At 36.4% G+C, this 16,040-nt stretch overlaps 1 protein-coding gene across 4 annotated transcripts in view; it reads left to right on the top strand.

The window, feature by feature from the left end:
- The window catches only part of CENPC (centromere protein C), a 94,376-nt gene that overhangs the window by 13,836 nt on the left and 64,500 nt on the right, over positions 1–16,040 (top strand). For all 4 annotated transcript variants that reach the window (XR_011145080.1, XM_068975204.1, XM_068975205.1 and 1 more), the window contains exons 6-8: positions 8,850–9,132; positions 10,374–10,589; positions 14,230–14,837. Coding sequence is in view for 3 of the 4 variants with exons in the window: in XM_068975204.1 (XP_068831305.1) it covers positions 8,850–9,132; positions 10,374–10,589; positions 14,230–14,837 (1,107 nt within the window). In the remaining variant the exon portion in view is untranslated. The remainder of the gene's footprint in view (positions 1–8,849; positions 9,133–10,373; positions 10,590–14,229; positions 14,838–16,040) is intronic.

Raw genomic sequence — 16,040 nt, 5'->3', positions numbered from 1 at the left:
TAGAAACGTGTGTGTTTATGTGTGCATGTGTACGCACACTTGTGAAAGAGACTTTCACAATTTACTTTTTACCAGGAATGTAAGAATGTACCTTTCACCTGATAGATTTTTATTCTACTTTTTTGCCAGTTTGATCAGTATTATGTAATCTGTTATCTTAGTGTATTTCTGTGATTTCCACTGAGTTTGAACACCTTATTATAAGTTTACTGGCTGTTTGAATTTCTTTTTATCTTAGTTGTTTGTTCATATGCTTTGCCCATTTGTTTCTTTGGTTTATCAGAAGTCTTTAAATTGAATATATGTAATTAAATATCTGTAATCTGTGTGGCAGGTATTTTCCAAATGATCCCTTAACTATTACAGATTTTGGTTATAGTATCTAATATGGTAAGTAACATTTTTTATTTGACTTGTCAAATGTTGGATTTCTTTTTCCCATTTCCTATTTTTGTTAAAAGATTTTATCCTGAAAGTATATATAATACTTAGATTTTCATCTTAGCATCTTTATTCTTAAACTTTCAATCCGTCTGGAATGTGTTTTGGTATATAATGTGACATAATGTTAAAATTTTATTAAATACTTTCTTCATGATGGTCATTTGTGCTAGGTGCATTCATTAGTTACTTGATCCATTCTCATCTCAATGGGCTACTTTTATCATATATTATTCAATAAGCTTTAAAAAAATAATTTTTATTTATTATTTTTGGCTATACTGGGTCCTCATTACTAGGTGCATGCTTTCTTTAGTTACACTAAGTGGGGGCTACTCTTCACTGTGGTGTGCAGACTGCTCCTTGCAGTGTCTTCTCTTGTTGCAGGGCACAGGCTCTACTGTGGTGCATTGGCTTAATTGCTCCATGGCATGTGGGTGTGTCCCCTGCATTGGCAGGTGGATTCTTATCCACTATACCACCAGGGAGGTCCCTCAATGTGCTTTTGAATTTTGGTCCATTTGTTTATTTTTAATGTCAATACTGCTTTAATAATAGTATTTTTACAGCAATATGGTAATATAAAGGTGTTTATAGTCACTATTTTGCCACTCTTAGAAGTTTTTACTTTCTATGAACTTTATTTACAGTAAAATTGTTATGATTTTCACTGAGGTTGGATTGACTTGTATAGGAATTTTGTGAAAATTCTTATTTTTCTATCATTTAGCTTTTCTGTATACAAACATATATATTTATGTCGTTCAAGCTACTATCACTAATGAACATAGATGCAAGAATCCTCAACAAAACTCTAGCAAACAGAATTCAACAACACATTAAAAAGCTCATATATGATGATTAAGTTGGGTTTATTCCAGGGATGCAAGGATGCTTCATTATATGCAAATCAATCAGTGTGATACACCATATTAACAAATTGAAAGAACACTACATGATCCTCTCAATAGATGCAGAAAAAGCCTATGACAGAATTCATCACCTGTTTATGATTAAAACTCTTCAAAAAATGGGCATAGAAGGAACCTCCCTCAACATCAGTTGAGTTAGTTCAGTCGCTCATTTGTGTCCTACTCCTTGAAACCCCATGAATCACAGCACGCCAGGCCTCCCTGTCCATCGCCAACTCCTGGAGTTCACCCAAACTCATGTGCATTGAGTCGGTGGTGCCATCCAGCCATCTCATCCTCTGTCGTTCCCTTCTCCTCCTGCCTCCAAGCCCGCCCAGCATCAGGGTCTTTTCCAGTGAGTCATGAGGTGGCCAAACTATTGCAAGGAGGCTGGTTGGATCTCCTTGCAGTCCAAGGGACTCTCAAGAGTCTTCTCCAACACCACACTTCAAAAGCATCAATTCTTCGGCGCTCAGCTTTCTTTATAGTCCAACTCTCACATCCATACATGACCACTGGAGAAACCATAGCTTTGACTAGACGGACCTTTGTTGGCAAACTAATATCTCTGCTTTTCAATATGCTGTCTAGGTTGGTCATAACTTTACTTCCAAGGAGTAAGCGTCCTTTAATCTCATGGCTGAAATCACCATCTGCAGTGATTTTGGACCCCCCAGAATAAAGTCTGACACTGTTTCCACTGTTTCCCCATCTATTTCCCATGAAGTGATGGGACCAGATGCTATGTTCTTAGTTTTCTGAATGTTGAGCTTTAAGTCAACTTTTTCACTCTCTTTTTTTCACTTTCATCAAGAGGCTTTTTAGTTCTTCTTCACTTTCTACCGAAAGGGTGGTGTCATCTGCATATCTGAGGTTACTGATATTTCTCCCGGCATTCTTGATTCCAGCTTGTGCTTCTTCTAACCCAGCGTTTCTCATGATGTACTTTGCATAGAAGTTGAATAAGCAGGGTGACATACAGCCTTGACGTACTCCTTTTCCTACTTGGAACCAGTCTGTTGTTCCATGTCCAGTTCTAACTATTGCTTCCTGACCTGCATATAGGTTTCTCAAGAGGAAGGTCAGGTGGTCTGGTATTCCCATGTCTTTCAGAATTTTCCACAGTTTATTGTGATCCACACAGTCAAAGGCTTTGGCATGGTCAGTAAAGCAGAAAGAGATGTTTTTCTGGAACTCTCTTGCTTTTTTGATGATTCAGCGGATGTTGGCAATTTGATCTCTGGTTCCTCTGCCTTTTCTAAAACCAGCTTGAACATCTGGAAGTTCACGGTTCACATATTACTGAAGCCTGGCTTGGAGAATTTTGAGCATTACTTTACTAGAGTGTGAGATGAGTGCAATTGTGTGGTAGTTTGAGCATTCTTTGGCATTGCCTTTCTTTAGGATTGGAATGAAAACTGACCTTTTCCAGTCCTGTGGCCACTGCTGAGTGTTCCAAATTTGCTGGCTTATTGAGTGCAGCACTTTCACAGCATCATCTTTCAGGATTTGAAATAGCTCAACTGGAATTCCATCACCTCCACTAGCTTTGTTCTTAGTGATGCTTTCTAAGGCCCACTTGACTGCACATTCCAAGATTTCTGGCTCTAGATGAGTGATCACATCATCATGATTATCTGGGTCGTGAAGATCTTTTTTGTACAGTTCTTCCATGTATTCTTGCCACCTCTTCTTAATATCTTCTGTTTCTGTTTAGATCCATACCATTTCTGTCCTTTATCGAGCCCATCTTTGCATGAAATGTTCCCTTGGTATCTCTAATTTTCTTGAAGAGATCTCTAGTCTTTCCCATTCTGTTGTTTTCCTGTATTTTTTTGCATTGAATGCTGAGGAAGCCTTTCTTATCTATCTCACCTTGCTATTCTTTGGAACTCTTCATCTGAATACCTCAACATAGTAAAGGCCATATATGATAAGCCCACAGCAAACATTATTCTCAATGGGGAGGAACTGAAAGCATTCCTTCTGTGATCAGGAGCAAGACAAGGGTGTCCACTCTCACCACTGTTTGTCAACGTAGTTTTGGAAGTCATAGCTATGGCATTCACAGAAGTAAAAGAAATAAAATAGTCCAGATTGGAAAAGAAGTAAAGCTCCTACTGTTCCCAGACGATATGAATCTGTACACAGAAAACTCTAAAGATACTGTCAGAAAGTTACTAGAGCTAATCACTGAACTTAGCAAAATTGTGGGATACAAAATCAGTACACAGAAATCACTTGCATTCCTATATACTAATAATGAAAAATCTCAGAAATTAAGGAATAAATTACTTTCACCATTGCAACAAAAAGAATAAAATATCTAGGAATAAACCTACCTAAGGGGACAAAAGAACTGTATACAGAAAATTTTAAGACACAGATGAAGAAATCAGATGACATAAACAGAGGTATTCCATGTTCCTCGGTAGGAAGAATCAATATTGTGAAAATGACTATGCTCCCAAATGCAATCTACAGATTGAATGTGATACCTATGAAATTACCAATGGCATTTTTCACAGAACTAGAACAAAAAATTTAACAGTTCATATCGAAACACAAAAGACCCTGAATAGCCAGTACAGTCTTCAGAAAGAAGAATGGAGCTGAAGGAGGCAAATTTTCTGACTTCAGATTATACTACAAAGCTACAGTCATCAAGATAGTATGGTCCAGTTCAGTTGCTCAGTCGCGTCCGACTCTTTGTGACCCCATGAATCGCAGCACACCAGGCCTCCCTGTCCATCACCAACTCCCGGAGTTCACTCAGACTTAAACGTCCGAGTCCGTGATGCCATCCAGCCATCTCATCCTCTGTCGTCCCCTTCTCCTGCCCCCAATCCCTCCCAGCATCAGAGTCTTTTCCAGTGAGTCAACTCTTCACATGAGGTGGCCAAAGTACCGGAGTTTCAGCTTTAGCATCATGCCTTCCAAAGAACACCCAGGACTGATCTACTTTAGAATGGAATGGTTGGATCTCCTTGCAATCCAAGGGACTCTCAAGAGTCTTCTCCAACACCACACTTCAAAAGCATCAATTCTTTGGCTCTCAGCCTTCTTCACAGTCCGACTCTCACATCCATACATGACCACAGGAGAAACCATAGCCTTGACTAGACGGACCTTAGTCAGCAAAGTAATGTCTCTGCTTTTGAATATGCTATCTAGGTTGGTCATAACTTTTCTTCCAAGGAGTAAGTGTCTTTTAATTTCATGGCTGCAATCACCATCTGCAGTGATTTTGAAACCCCAAAAAATAAAGTCTGACACTGTTTCTACTGTTTCCCCATCTATTTCCCATGAAGTGATGGGACTGGATGCCATGATCCTCGTTTTCTGAATGTTGAGCTTTAAGCCAACTTTTTCACTCTCCACTTTCACTTTCATCAAGAGGCTTTTTAGTTCCTCTTCACTTTCTGCCATAAGTGTGGTGTCATCTGCATATCTGAGGTTATTGATATTTTTCCTGGCAATCTTCATTCCAGCTTGTGTTTCTTCCAGTCCAGCGTTTCTCCTGATGTACTCTGCATACAAGTTAAATAAGCAGGGTGACAATATACAGCTTTGACGTACTCCTTTTCCTATTTGGAACCAGGCTGTTGTTCCATGTCCAGTTTTTACTGTTGCTTCCTGACCTGCATACAGATTTCTCAAGAGGCAGGTCAGGTAGTCTGGTATTCCCATCTCTTTCAGAATTTTCCACAGTTTATTGTGATCCACACAGTCAAAGGCTTTGGCATAGTCAGTAAAGCAGAAATAGATGTTTTTCTGGAACTCTCTCGCTTTTTCAATGATCCAGCGGATGTTGGCAACTTGATCTCTGGTTCCTGTGTCTTTTCTAAAACCAGCTTGAACATCAGGAAGTTCATGGTTCACGTTTTGCTGAAGCCTGGCTTGGAGAATTTTGAGCATTACTTTACTAGCATGTGAGATGAGTGCAATTGTGCGGTAGTTTCAGCATTCTTTGGCATTGCCTTTCTTTGGGATTGGAATGAAAGTACCTTTTCCAGTTCCATGGTCACTGGAACTTTGGAGTTTTCCAAATTTGCTGGCTTATTGAGTGCAGCACTTTCACAGCATCATCTTTCAGGATTTGAAATAGCTCAACTGGAATTCCATCACCTCCACTAGCTTTGTTCGTAGTGATGCTTTCTATGGCCCACTTAACTTCACATTCCAGGATGTCTGGCTCTAGGTGAGTGATCATACCATCGTGATTATCTGGGTCGTGTAGCTCTTTTTTGTACGGTTCTTCTGTGTATTCTTGCCACCTCTTCTTAATATCTTCTGCTTCTGTTAGGTCCAGACCATTTCTGTCCTTTATCGAGCCCATCTTTGCATGAAATGTTCCCTAGGTGTCTCTAATTTTCTTGAAGAGATCTCTAGTCTTTCCCATTCTGTTGTTTCCGTCTATTTCTTTGCATTGATTGCTGAAGAAGGCTTTCTTATCTCTTCTTGCTATTCTTTGGAACTCTGCATTCAGATCCTTATATCTTTCCTTTTCTTGTTTGTTTTTTGCCTCTCTTCTTTTCATAGCTATTTGTAAGGGCTCCCCAGACAGCCATTTTACTTTTTTGCATTTCTTTTCCGTGGGGATGGTGTTGATCCCTGTCTCCTGTACAGTGTCACGAACCTCCTTCCATAGTTCCTCAGGCACTCTATCTATCAGATCTAGGCCCTTGAATCTATTTGTCACTTCCACTGTATAATCATAAGGGATTTGATTTAGGTCATACATGAATGGTCTAGTTGTTTTCCCTACTTTCTTCAATTTAAGTCTGAATTTGGTAATAAGGAGTTCATGATCTGAGCCACAGTCAGCTCCTGGTCTTGTTTTTGTTGACTGTATAGAGCTTCTCCGTCTTTGGCTGCAAAGAATATAATCCATCTGATTTTGGTGTTGACCATCTGGTGATGTCCATGTGTAGAGTCTTCTCTTGTGTTGTTGGAAGAGGGTGTTTGCTATGACCAGTGCATTTTCTTGGCAAAACTCTATTAGTCTTTGTCCTGCTTCATTCTGTATTCCAAGGCCAACTTTGCCTGTTACTCCAGGTGTTTCTTGACTTCCTACTCTTGCATTCCAGTCCCCTATAATGAAAAGGACATCTTTTTGAGTGTTAGTTCTGAATTGTCTCATAGGTCTTCATAGAACCGTTCAGCTTCTTCAGTGTTACTAGTTGGGGCATAGACTTGGATTTCTGTGCATAGGAACCTGAAATGTCAGGTCCATGAATCAAGGCAAATTGGAAGTGATCATACAAGAGATGGCAAGAGTGATCGTCAAGATTCTAGGAGTCAGCGAACTAAACTGGACTGGAATGGGTGAATTTAACTCAGATGACCATTATATCTACTACTGTGGGCAGGAATCCCTCAGACGAAATGGAGTAGCCATCATGGTGAACAAAAGAGTCTGAAATGTAGTACTTGGATGCAGCCTCAAAAATAACAGAATTATCTCTGTTCGTTTCCAAGGCAAACCAGTCAGTATCACAGTAATCCAAGACTGTGCCCCAACCAGTAACGCTGAAGAAGCTGAAGTTGTATGTTTCTATGAAGACCTATGCAGACAGTATGGTACTGGCACAAAAACAGAAAATATAGATCAATGGAACAAGATAGAAAGCCCACAAATAAACCCACGCATCTGTGGGTACCTTCTTTTTGACAGAGAAGGCAAGACTATACAGTGGGGCAAAGATAGCCTCTTGAATAAGTGGTGCTGGGAAAACTGGACAGCTACATGTAGAAGAATGAAGTTACAACACTTCGTAGCACCATGTGGGCTTCCCTTTTGTCTCAGCTGGTAAAGAATGTGCCTGCAATGCAGGAGACCTGGGTTTGATCCCTGGGTTGGGAAGATCCCCTGGAGAAGGGAAAGGCTTCCCACTACAGTATATAGACCATTGGGTTGCAAAAGAATTGGACATAATTGATGCCATACACAAAGATAAACTCAAAATGGATTAAGGACCTAAATGTAAGACAGAAAACTATATAAAACATAGAGGAAAACATAGGCTGAACACTTGATGACATAAAACAAGATCTTCTATGATCCACTTCCTAGAGTAAAGGAAATAAAAGCAAAAACAAGTGGGAACTAATTAAACTTAAATGCTTTGCACAGCAAAGGAAACTCTAAACAAGGTGAAAAGACAACCTCCGAATGGGAGAAAATAATAGAAAGGAAACAACTGACAAAGGGTTAATTTCCGAAATACACAAGTAGCTCATATAAGTCAATACCAGAAAAACAAACAATCCAATCAAAAAGTGGGAAAAAGACCTAAACAAACATTTCTCCAAAAAGACATGTAGATGGCTCATAAACACATGAAAAGATGTTTAATGTCACTCATTATGAGATATTATTTTTATTATTTTTATAGCAAATCAAAGCTGTAATGAGATAATATCTCCCACTGGTTAAGTACATTCTTAAATTGGTTTTTTAATTTTTTTTTAAATTTATACATTCTTAGATTTTGAAGTCCTAAGTGTCATCTCTTTAAATACATATATATATATATACACACACATATATATTAATATTCTCTATATAGACATGTATATTATATATCTATCTATATATCTGTTCCGTATGTACATATGTATACCTATGTGCAAAAGTGTGCTCATTTAGCTGCCCTAAGTTACTCAACTTTTAACCTGAAGATTGAATCTCATAATTTCTCTAGGATTACCTAATACTTATTTTAGCTATGTGTGGTAATGTTTAGTCACTAAGTAGTGTCAGACTCTTCCAACTCCATTTGCCAGGCTCCTCTATCCATGGGGTTTCCTAGGCAAGAATACTGGAGTGGGCTGCCATTTCCTTCTCCAGGGCATCTTCCCAACCGAGGGATCAAACCCAGGTCTCTTGGTGGGCAGGCAGATTCATTACCACTGAGTCACCTGGGAAGCCCTTAGCTATGATTAGATTTATTCAAATCTTTAAAACATTTTTTATTTTGTTGTGGTAAAAATGTTTTAAGTGAGATCTCTCTCAACAGATTTTTAAGTGTACAGTAGAGTATTGTTACCTATAGACACAATGTTGTACACTAGATATCTAATTTATCTTATACAACTGAAACTTTGCATCTGTTAATCAACATCTCTGAATTTCTCCCTCCTCCCAGTCCCTGCCATCTACTTTTCTAATCTCTCCTTCTATGAGTTTAACTGTATTCAAATCTTGAATAAATTTAATGTATCAATAGAACTGTGAATTTTCTATGTTTGAAGGTTTTACTCATTTCAGAACTGTGGAGCATGGACCAAATACATCTTTCAGTTTATTAATTTCATAACTTAGAATTTTTAAAGTACTTGCATATTTTATTCCTAGATCTTTGATTATAAACTTGAAGATTTGTGAGTCTCCTAAAAACTTTCTAATTAAATTGTTGCTGAACTTCAGAAAGCACATTTTGTTCTAATATTATTTAAAGAGTTTTTAATATCTTCATATAATTTTTTTTCCAGTTCAGGACCATGAGGTTCATCAGAAAATTTTGGCAACTGATGTTCATTCTAAAAATACATCTGACTTGAGAAAAATGTCAAGTAAAAAACTAAAAGATAATCACAGTGAAGCTGATGAGGATTGTTACTTATCTGTTGGCTCACCTTCTGGCCTGGACATTAAAGCATCTTCATTGCAAAAGGGTAGTCCATCTGTTGCCCAAAAGAGAGAGACCCACACTTCCAAAAATTCAGTAAATATGCTGTCTTCAAGTACAGAGATTTCTCATAAAACCAGAAAAAGGTGAAGTTTTATTTATTTATGAAATATTAATCTTTCTGTAACAATTTCATTTTTTATGTTAAAAATGGGTAATTTAGTGTTTTATGTATTTTACAGTAAGTATTGAATATTTACATGTTATGAGAAAAGTAGACATATGTTGGGTATATATTCAATTTATATTTTATGGAAGGCCTTAAAGTGTACTTCTGAAAAGTCTGGGGGTAAACTTTTCTATGGTCTATGGAAAAGCATACTTTTTTTCTTTTTTCTTTAAGATCTAAAAAAAATACTAATGACATAGAAAATAACACAGTAGGCACTCATGTATTCAAATCTGACATGTTTATATTTTGTTATATTCAGATACTTTTTAAAAAACAGTTTTTGAGTGTCATATAGTTGAATTAAAAATATTAATTGCTGCTGTATAGCAAATTGTTATGCATATATGTATGTATATATACACATTCTTTTTAATATTCTTTTTCATTATGGTTTATCACAGGATATTTTTTTTTCCTCATAATAAATTTTCTATAGCTTCCTAAGAGAAATAATTTGTATTTTCCATATGTTATTTTTAATTACCAGGGTAAGTATATATCAGGTCACTTTGAGGGGTAGCAAACAATAAGTATTGTTGAAGATAATTGTGGTAAACCCACATCCATTTCCTGGGGCTTTCTTTCCCGTTGGTCTTTAAGAAGCACAATTGATTGTTCAAGGTCCTTTGCTATTGGAAAACCTCTGCCATAAGTATAATATCTGTATAGGGTCTTTCGTGTTTGATTCTTGGAGCTGAGGAGTTAAGTACACTCTTAAGATTTTACAGTCCAAAGTGTGATCTGCAGCTCAGGATCAAGAGAAATGGTATGATCTGGAAGGCTGTTAGAAATTCATAATCTCAAACTCTATGCTAGACCTATTGAATCAGAATCTACATTTTAATAAGATTCCCCAGAGGATTCAGATTCATATGAAATGTTTGAGAACTAGTATTTTAAGTGACAATTTGCCTTGTTATATGATTTAACCTTCCTTTCTTTTTTTTCTATCAGCAAATACAAAATTTAATTTTTCTGAACAATTCGTCTTGTGTAATTTGTGTGAGAGAAACACATCAGCATTTATAAAGTTTAAATAAAGGCCCATTGGAAAATTTTGTAAGTGGTGGTATTACCACTGTAGGGAAGTTCAAGAAAACTTATAACTCAGCAAATGGTGGAAATATTCAGCTTGTCGTCCTTCTAACCTTTTAGGTTAAGCTTTGAAGATAAAGATGTTTTAAAGAAAGTAGAAATAACGAATGAAGTATCAGAAATAGAGGATAAAGTATCAGAAGGACTACAAGACAGGAAACAGTCAAGAACATCTCAAAAAAGAATACAAGATTCAGAATATGAAAATCAACCGCAAGCTAGAAAGAGTTTTTCAACGTTGTTTTTAGAAACTGTAAAAAGAAAAAGTGAATCCAGGTAAGTTATTAAGAAATGGTCCACATTTTTCTTTTAGATTCTTTGTATAGTACCTAAGGATTCTTAATGACATTTAACCAAAAGTTAATCTTAATTAACATAATTTTTAATTGAAATTATGTTTAACCCATAGAGTGTATTTCTTACCAGTAAACTAACCACAAAGCCATCATTTCATGGTTTCTAAATTAAATGTGAAAGAAAGTAAGTTTCTTCAGCTTTTATTACTTCTGTTCATCAACACTTTCTAGTATGTATGATATCAAAAACTAAAGGCAATATTCAGAAGTAAAATTGTCAAGGTGCCTAGGTGTCATTATTAGGTGTTTTAAATATTTTTTTCTGCTTCTTTTGATTGTGTTAGTAAAATGGTAGTCCTAAAATAAGTTTTAATCTGTTCTTGCCTACTTAAAAACCTTCAGTAGTTCCACAGTGTCCATTCAGTGATTTTTAACTGGCTGCACATAGAGTGAACTGGAATTAACAGCAGCTAGGGTTGAGAACCACTGGTCTATAGAATAAATTTCAGAGTTGTCAGTGGTCTACAGAATAAGTTTCAGAGTTGTCAACTGGTATTTGGGGCTTCCCTGGTGACTCAGACAGTAAAGAATTTGCTTGCAGTATAGGAACTCGAGTTCAATTGCTGAGTCTGGAAGATCCCTTGGAGAAGGGAATGGCAGCCCACTCCAGTATTGTTCCCTGGACAATTCCACGGACAGAAGAGCCTGATGAGCTATGGTCCGTGGGCTTGCAGGGAGTCGGACGTGATTGAGTGACTATCACTTTCACTTTATAGCTGATATTTAAGGCTTTCACTCTCACTAGTGAACTGTTTCTGTCATATGTATTTGCAGTTGTCCTAGATCTTCCCTGTAGCTCAGATGGTAAAGAATCTGCCTGCAACGCAGGAGACCTGGGTTCGATCCCTGGGTCAGGAAGATCCTCTGGAGAAGGGACTGGCAATCCACTCCAGTATTCTTGCCTGGAGAATCCCACGGATAGAGGAGCCTGACGGGCTACAGTTCTTGGGGTCGCAAAGAGTCAGACACGACTAGGCGACTAACCCACCCACATGGCTTTGGCACACCCTTTCCCCTTGTCATATGCCAATTTATATTTTCTTCTAAAAGTTTCACTCCAGTGTTTTTTTAAAATAATTTCTTACCTAGTATTACAGTTTAACTATTTTATGTATGTCTTTCTTATGTAGGTTAAGACATAAGCCCATCTTTCTGGGAGTTTAGTTTCTTTTGTATTTTCTATGAGATCTGTCAGAGTGCTTGCAAATCTATTAGGAAGGTTCAGTCTCTGTTCCATAGTTGACTCCTTCCTCCCTCCACCTCCATAGTCTTGCTCCTTCTCTCCCATCTCTCTCTTTCTGTATGTGTGTGTGTGTGTGTGTACACATAGGTACATATGGCATTTTTACCCCTGTATGCATATTGCCCTGCTATCTGATACAAATATGTTACATTTATGGGCTAATTATATCTGTGTCTAAAAGAGTAATTATTTTTTAATGTGTCAGTTTTTTGATAAACTACTGAGTATAGTTTAATTGCTATAACCAGGTGTAACTGTTCACTATTCCTCATGTTTTCTTGCTTCTTTGTTTTGCTTATGCTTTTCCTTTTGATTCTTTCTTACATGTCCTCATGGCCAAATCATATCCATTCTTCAAGATCCAACTCAAATGGCATTTTTCCACTGAGCCAGAAGTCATCTTTCTGTATTCTGAATTTTAATATTTAATTAAAATTTTATTTTTAATTTGGGCTGCTAAATAGACCAGCATAGTCTGGATGGCTTATAAGCAACAGAAATTTATTTCATAATGCTAGAGGCTGAGAAGTCCAAGATCAAGGCTTAAGTAGTTTCAGTGTCTGGTGAGACCTGCTTCCTGGTTCATGATGGCTATCTTATTGCTATAACCTCAAATGATAAAAGGTGGTGAGGGAGTTTTCTGGGGTTTCTCTTATAAAGGTGCTAATTCCATTCATGAGCCATTGCACCCTAATTACCTAATCACTACCTAAAGACTCCACCCTAAAATACCATCATATTGGGGATTAGGTTTTAATTTATTAATTTCAGAAGGATATAAACATTTGATCTGTAGTAAGTGTGAAGGTTATTTCCAAAGGATATCTTTGGTTTGAATAACCTTAAAGTTATGAAAGTCTCTTGAAATAGAATAAAGGAGGGATATAGATAGTTCTTATTAGCTGGTTTGGGAAAACTTTTATCTTTAAATGCATAGCATTATTTTTTTGTTTTTCTGGCTGCCTGGCATGTGGGATCCTAGTTCTCTGTCCAGGGATTGAACCTATGTCCCCTGCAGAGGGAGTGCAGAGTTCTAACCACTGGACCTCCAAGAAGTCCCTAGGATTACTTCTTTAATGTGTGGAATTAATAGATATTGCAGGAAATATTTATTGTTCTTTAGTCCCTAAGTTGTGTCCACTCTGTTGCGACCCCAAAACCTATAGCCCACCAGACTCCTTTGTCCACATAATTTCCCTGGCAAGAATGCTGGAGTGGATTGCCATTTTCTTCTCCAGGGGATCATACCCTCTCCTGCATTGGCAGGCAGAGTCTTTACCACTGAACCACCTGGGAAGCCCTACAGATAATACACAATAAAGCAAATTAAACATATTTCTATCAGATTGGCTAATTAAGTGCTGAAAAATAATATTTGTTTAAATATAATCTTCTATTTATATATTATATAGTCTCCTATTTATACTTTGTTTTTTATTAGATTGTCTAGATTTTTCTGATTATATAAACTTGTAAGACTCTGCCTATTAGAAGATATATTGCTTAGCATATATATGTATATGTTTTTTATATTGGAAGATTTATGAGGTGTTTGAGATTAGAGAAGTATAGAAGGCATTTTCATCTCATAATCTTTTTATAAAGGGAAAAAATATAGACATGATAATCGTTTTTCCATCCTACGTTTTCCTCTACCGTGTATGAAAATGGTTAAGCATCCTTACTCAAGTGAAAAAGGCAGAAAAAGGAGTACATGTACTGCCTTCAGAATTTGGATGTTTGCCCTATTTATTTTTGCATTGAATGATATGGTTTGCTCAAGGCTGTTGTCATAAAGAGGAAGGAAATGCAAAATTATTCCATCAGAATAAACACGTACGACAATGTGTGTGAACTTTCAAACTTGGAATGAATTTTTATATAATTTAGTCTATAATTTAGTAGTGTTTTCTTAAATTGTTAAACTAGAAGGTGTCTCAGAAATAATCTTGTTTTGGATGGTAAGAAATTCATGCCCATGAGACATCTATAAAAACAAAATTTAATTTAACATTATAATAATGGCATGTTTTTTGAGTATATCTGGGCAGTATTTATACATCTCTGGATTTCATCTGTTTAATATTTCTAATGAATGGGGAACCAGAAATTAGTTGATGAAGTCTATAGAGATGCTTCCAGCTTTAAATTTCTGTGCTCCCATCTATGTTATAAATGAGTATGCTCAGATGTTATAGAAATGTAAAAGGAGGGAAAGATTTTAAAGTGTAAGGAAACATTGAAGAGACATGTCAACTGCTCTTTAAAGCAAAGATATAAACTTTATTTTCTTATTTATTGTAACACTCTGTTTTAGTTCTGTTGTTAGGCATATAGCAACTGTTCCACCTCATTTATCTCCTGCAAATAATACGAAGTTATTGGAAGATGAATTTGTGATTGATGAATCAGATAAAAGTTTTGTCAGTCAACCTTGGATTACTATACCAAGAAAGACTGGGCCTCTGAAGCAGCACACAGCATCCCCTGCTGAGAGCACTGTCCTTCAGAGGAAGAAGTCAAGAGAAAGACATGACAGTGTATCATCTGTGGCTTTGACAAGTAACAAGCATCCTGGCAAAGCTCACCCAGTAGAGAAATCTCAGCCCTCTGAACCAAAAATACCGGGTGGGAGTTGTGCTTTGTCAGATGATGTAGAAAATAACTGTAAATCTACAAAATATGAAATATATTCTGAGAATGCAAAAAAATCATCTAGAGACAAAAGGACTAGAAAACAAAAACAGAGAACAAAATCTGAGGCCAATGTACCTGAAGAAGAAGTTAATGTGAGGCAATCTAAAGATAAAAATATAAATATATCACATACTGTCCAAGACAAGTTACAGAGAAATTCAGACAAAAATATGGAAGAGGATGAAGAGATAAGCGTTAGCATTTCCAAGACTCAGTTGCTTTCTGTGGGTAAGTGTTTATATTAAATGTAACTATGGATATTAATCTACCACTTTGCTCTTTATAATATTCCTGTTTAGCTTTAGGAAGTAGGCATTACATCTATACAAAGCCTTGAAAGCCTGCAAGCTGTTTTCTAGAGTCTGTTTATTTTACATTGTACTTCAGCTTCAGGTCACTTGATTTTGGGGTAGTTTCTAAGATTACAGCATATGTAAAGGGCAAAGTAAAAGGCAAATGCTTAGTAAACCAGGTAGTTAACACAAATAAGATGGCATCATATATTCTTGAGGCTTATTAAAATATAAATTTGGATAAGAAATCAGCTAGTGGGGCTAGTTCTTGCAGATAAAAATTAATACTCCTCTGTTAAATTATTTACTCATTTATCTAAAAATTGAATGTCAGACATTGTAATTAGGCTCTGAACTTACAAAGATTGCTAATAAATAATTTTCATCATTAAAAAAGATCCATCTGGTAATGTCTGTAGACCAACAGATAAATATACATACATCCACAGGATGATATTGGAAGCACAGAGAATAATCAACTAACTAATAATCTCAAAAAACTTTTTATTTTAGGACAGTATATCATTTATTATACAAACTGGGACACATAAAACTGGGAGAGGATGTCATGACAGTAAGCATTAACTCAGATTGTCCCAGGGAAACCTGAAATATAACCACTCTCTTTATGTTATCTCTCTGTATAGTAATTGAAGTTTATAATGGTGACAGTATCATGAAGAAAAGATCAACTTGTGCTTTTTTGTATCACTTTTTAAAATTGAAGTATAGTTGACTTACAATGTTGTGTTAGTTTTAGGTGTATGGCAAACTGAATAAATTACACATAGACACACACATACACACACACACACACACATTCTTCTTCAAGTTCTTTTCTCTTACAGGTTATTACAGAATACTCCGTATAGTTCCTTGTGCAGTATAGAAGGTCTTTATTGGTTGTCTGTTTCATTTATAGTAGTGTGTATATGTTAATCCCAATTCCTAATTTACCTCCATCCCCTGTTTGTATCTTTTTTATTTTTTCTGTAGGTTCCACAATAAGGGATATCATATGATACTTGTTTTTCTCTGTCTGGATTACATCACTAAGTATGCTAATCTCTAAATCCATCCATGTTGCTGCAAATGACTTAATTTCATTATTTTTTATGGCTGAGTATTATTCCATATT

Source organism: Capricornis sumatraensis, chromosome 7, assembly GCF_032405125.1.
Source record: "Capricornis sumatraensis isolate serow.1 chromosome 7, serow.2, whole genome shotgun sequence".
NCBI lineage: Eukaryota > Metazoa > Chordata > Mammalia > Artiodactyla > Bovidae > Capricornis > Capricornis sumatraensis.
Note: the sequence above shows the minus strand (reverse complement) of the source record. Positions and strands in the feature narration are given on the sequence as shown.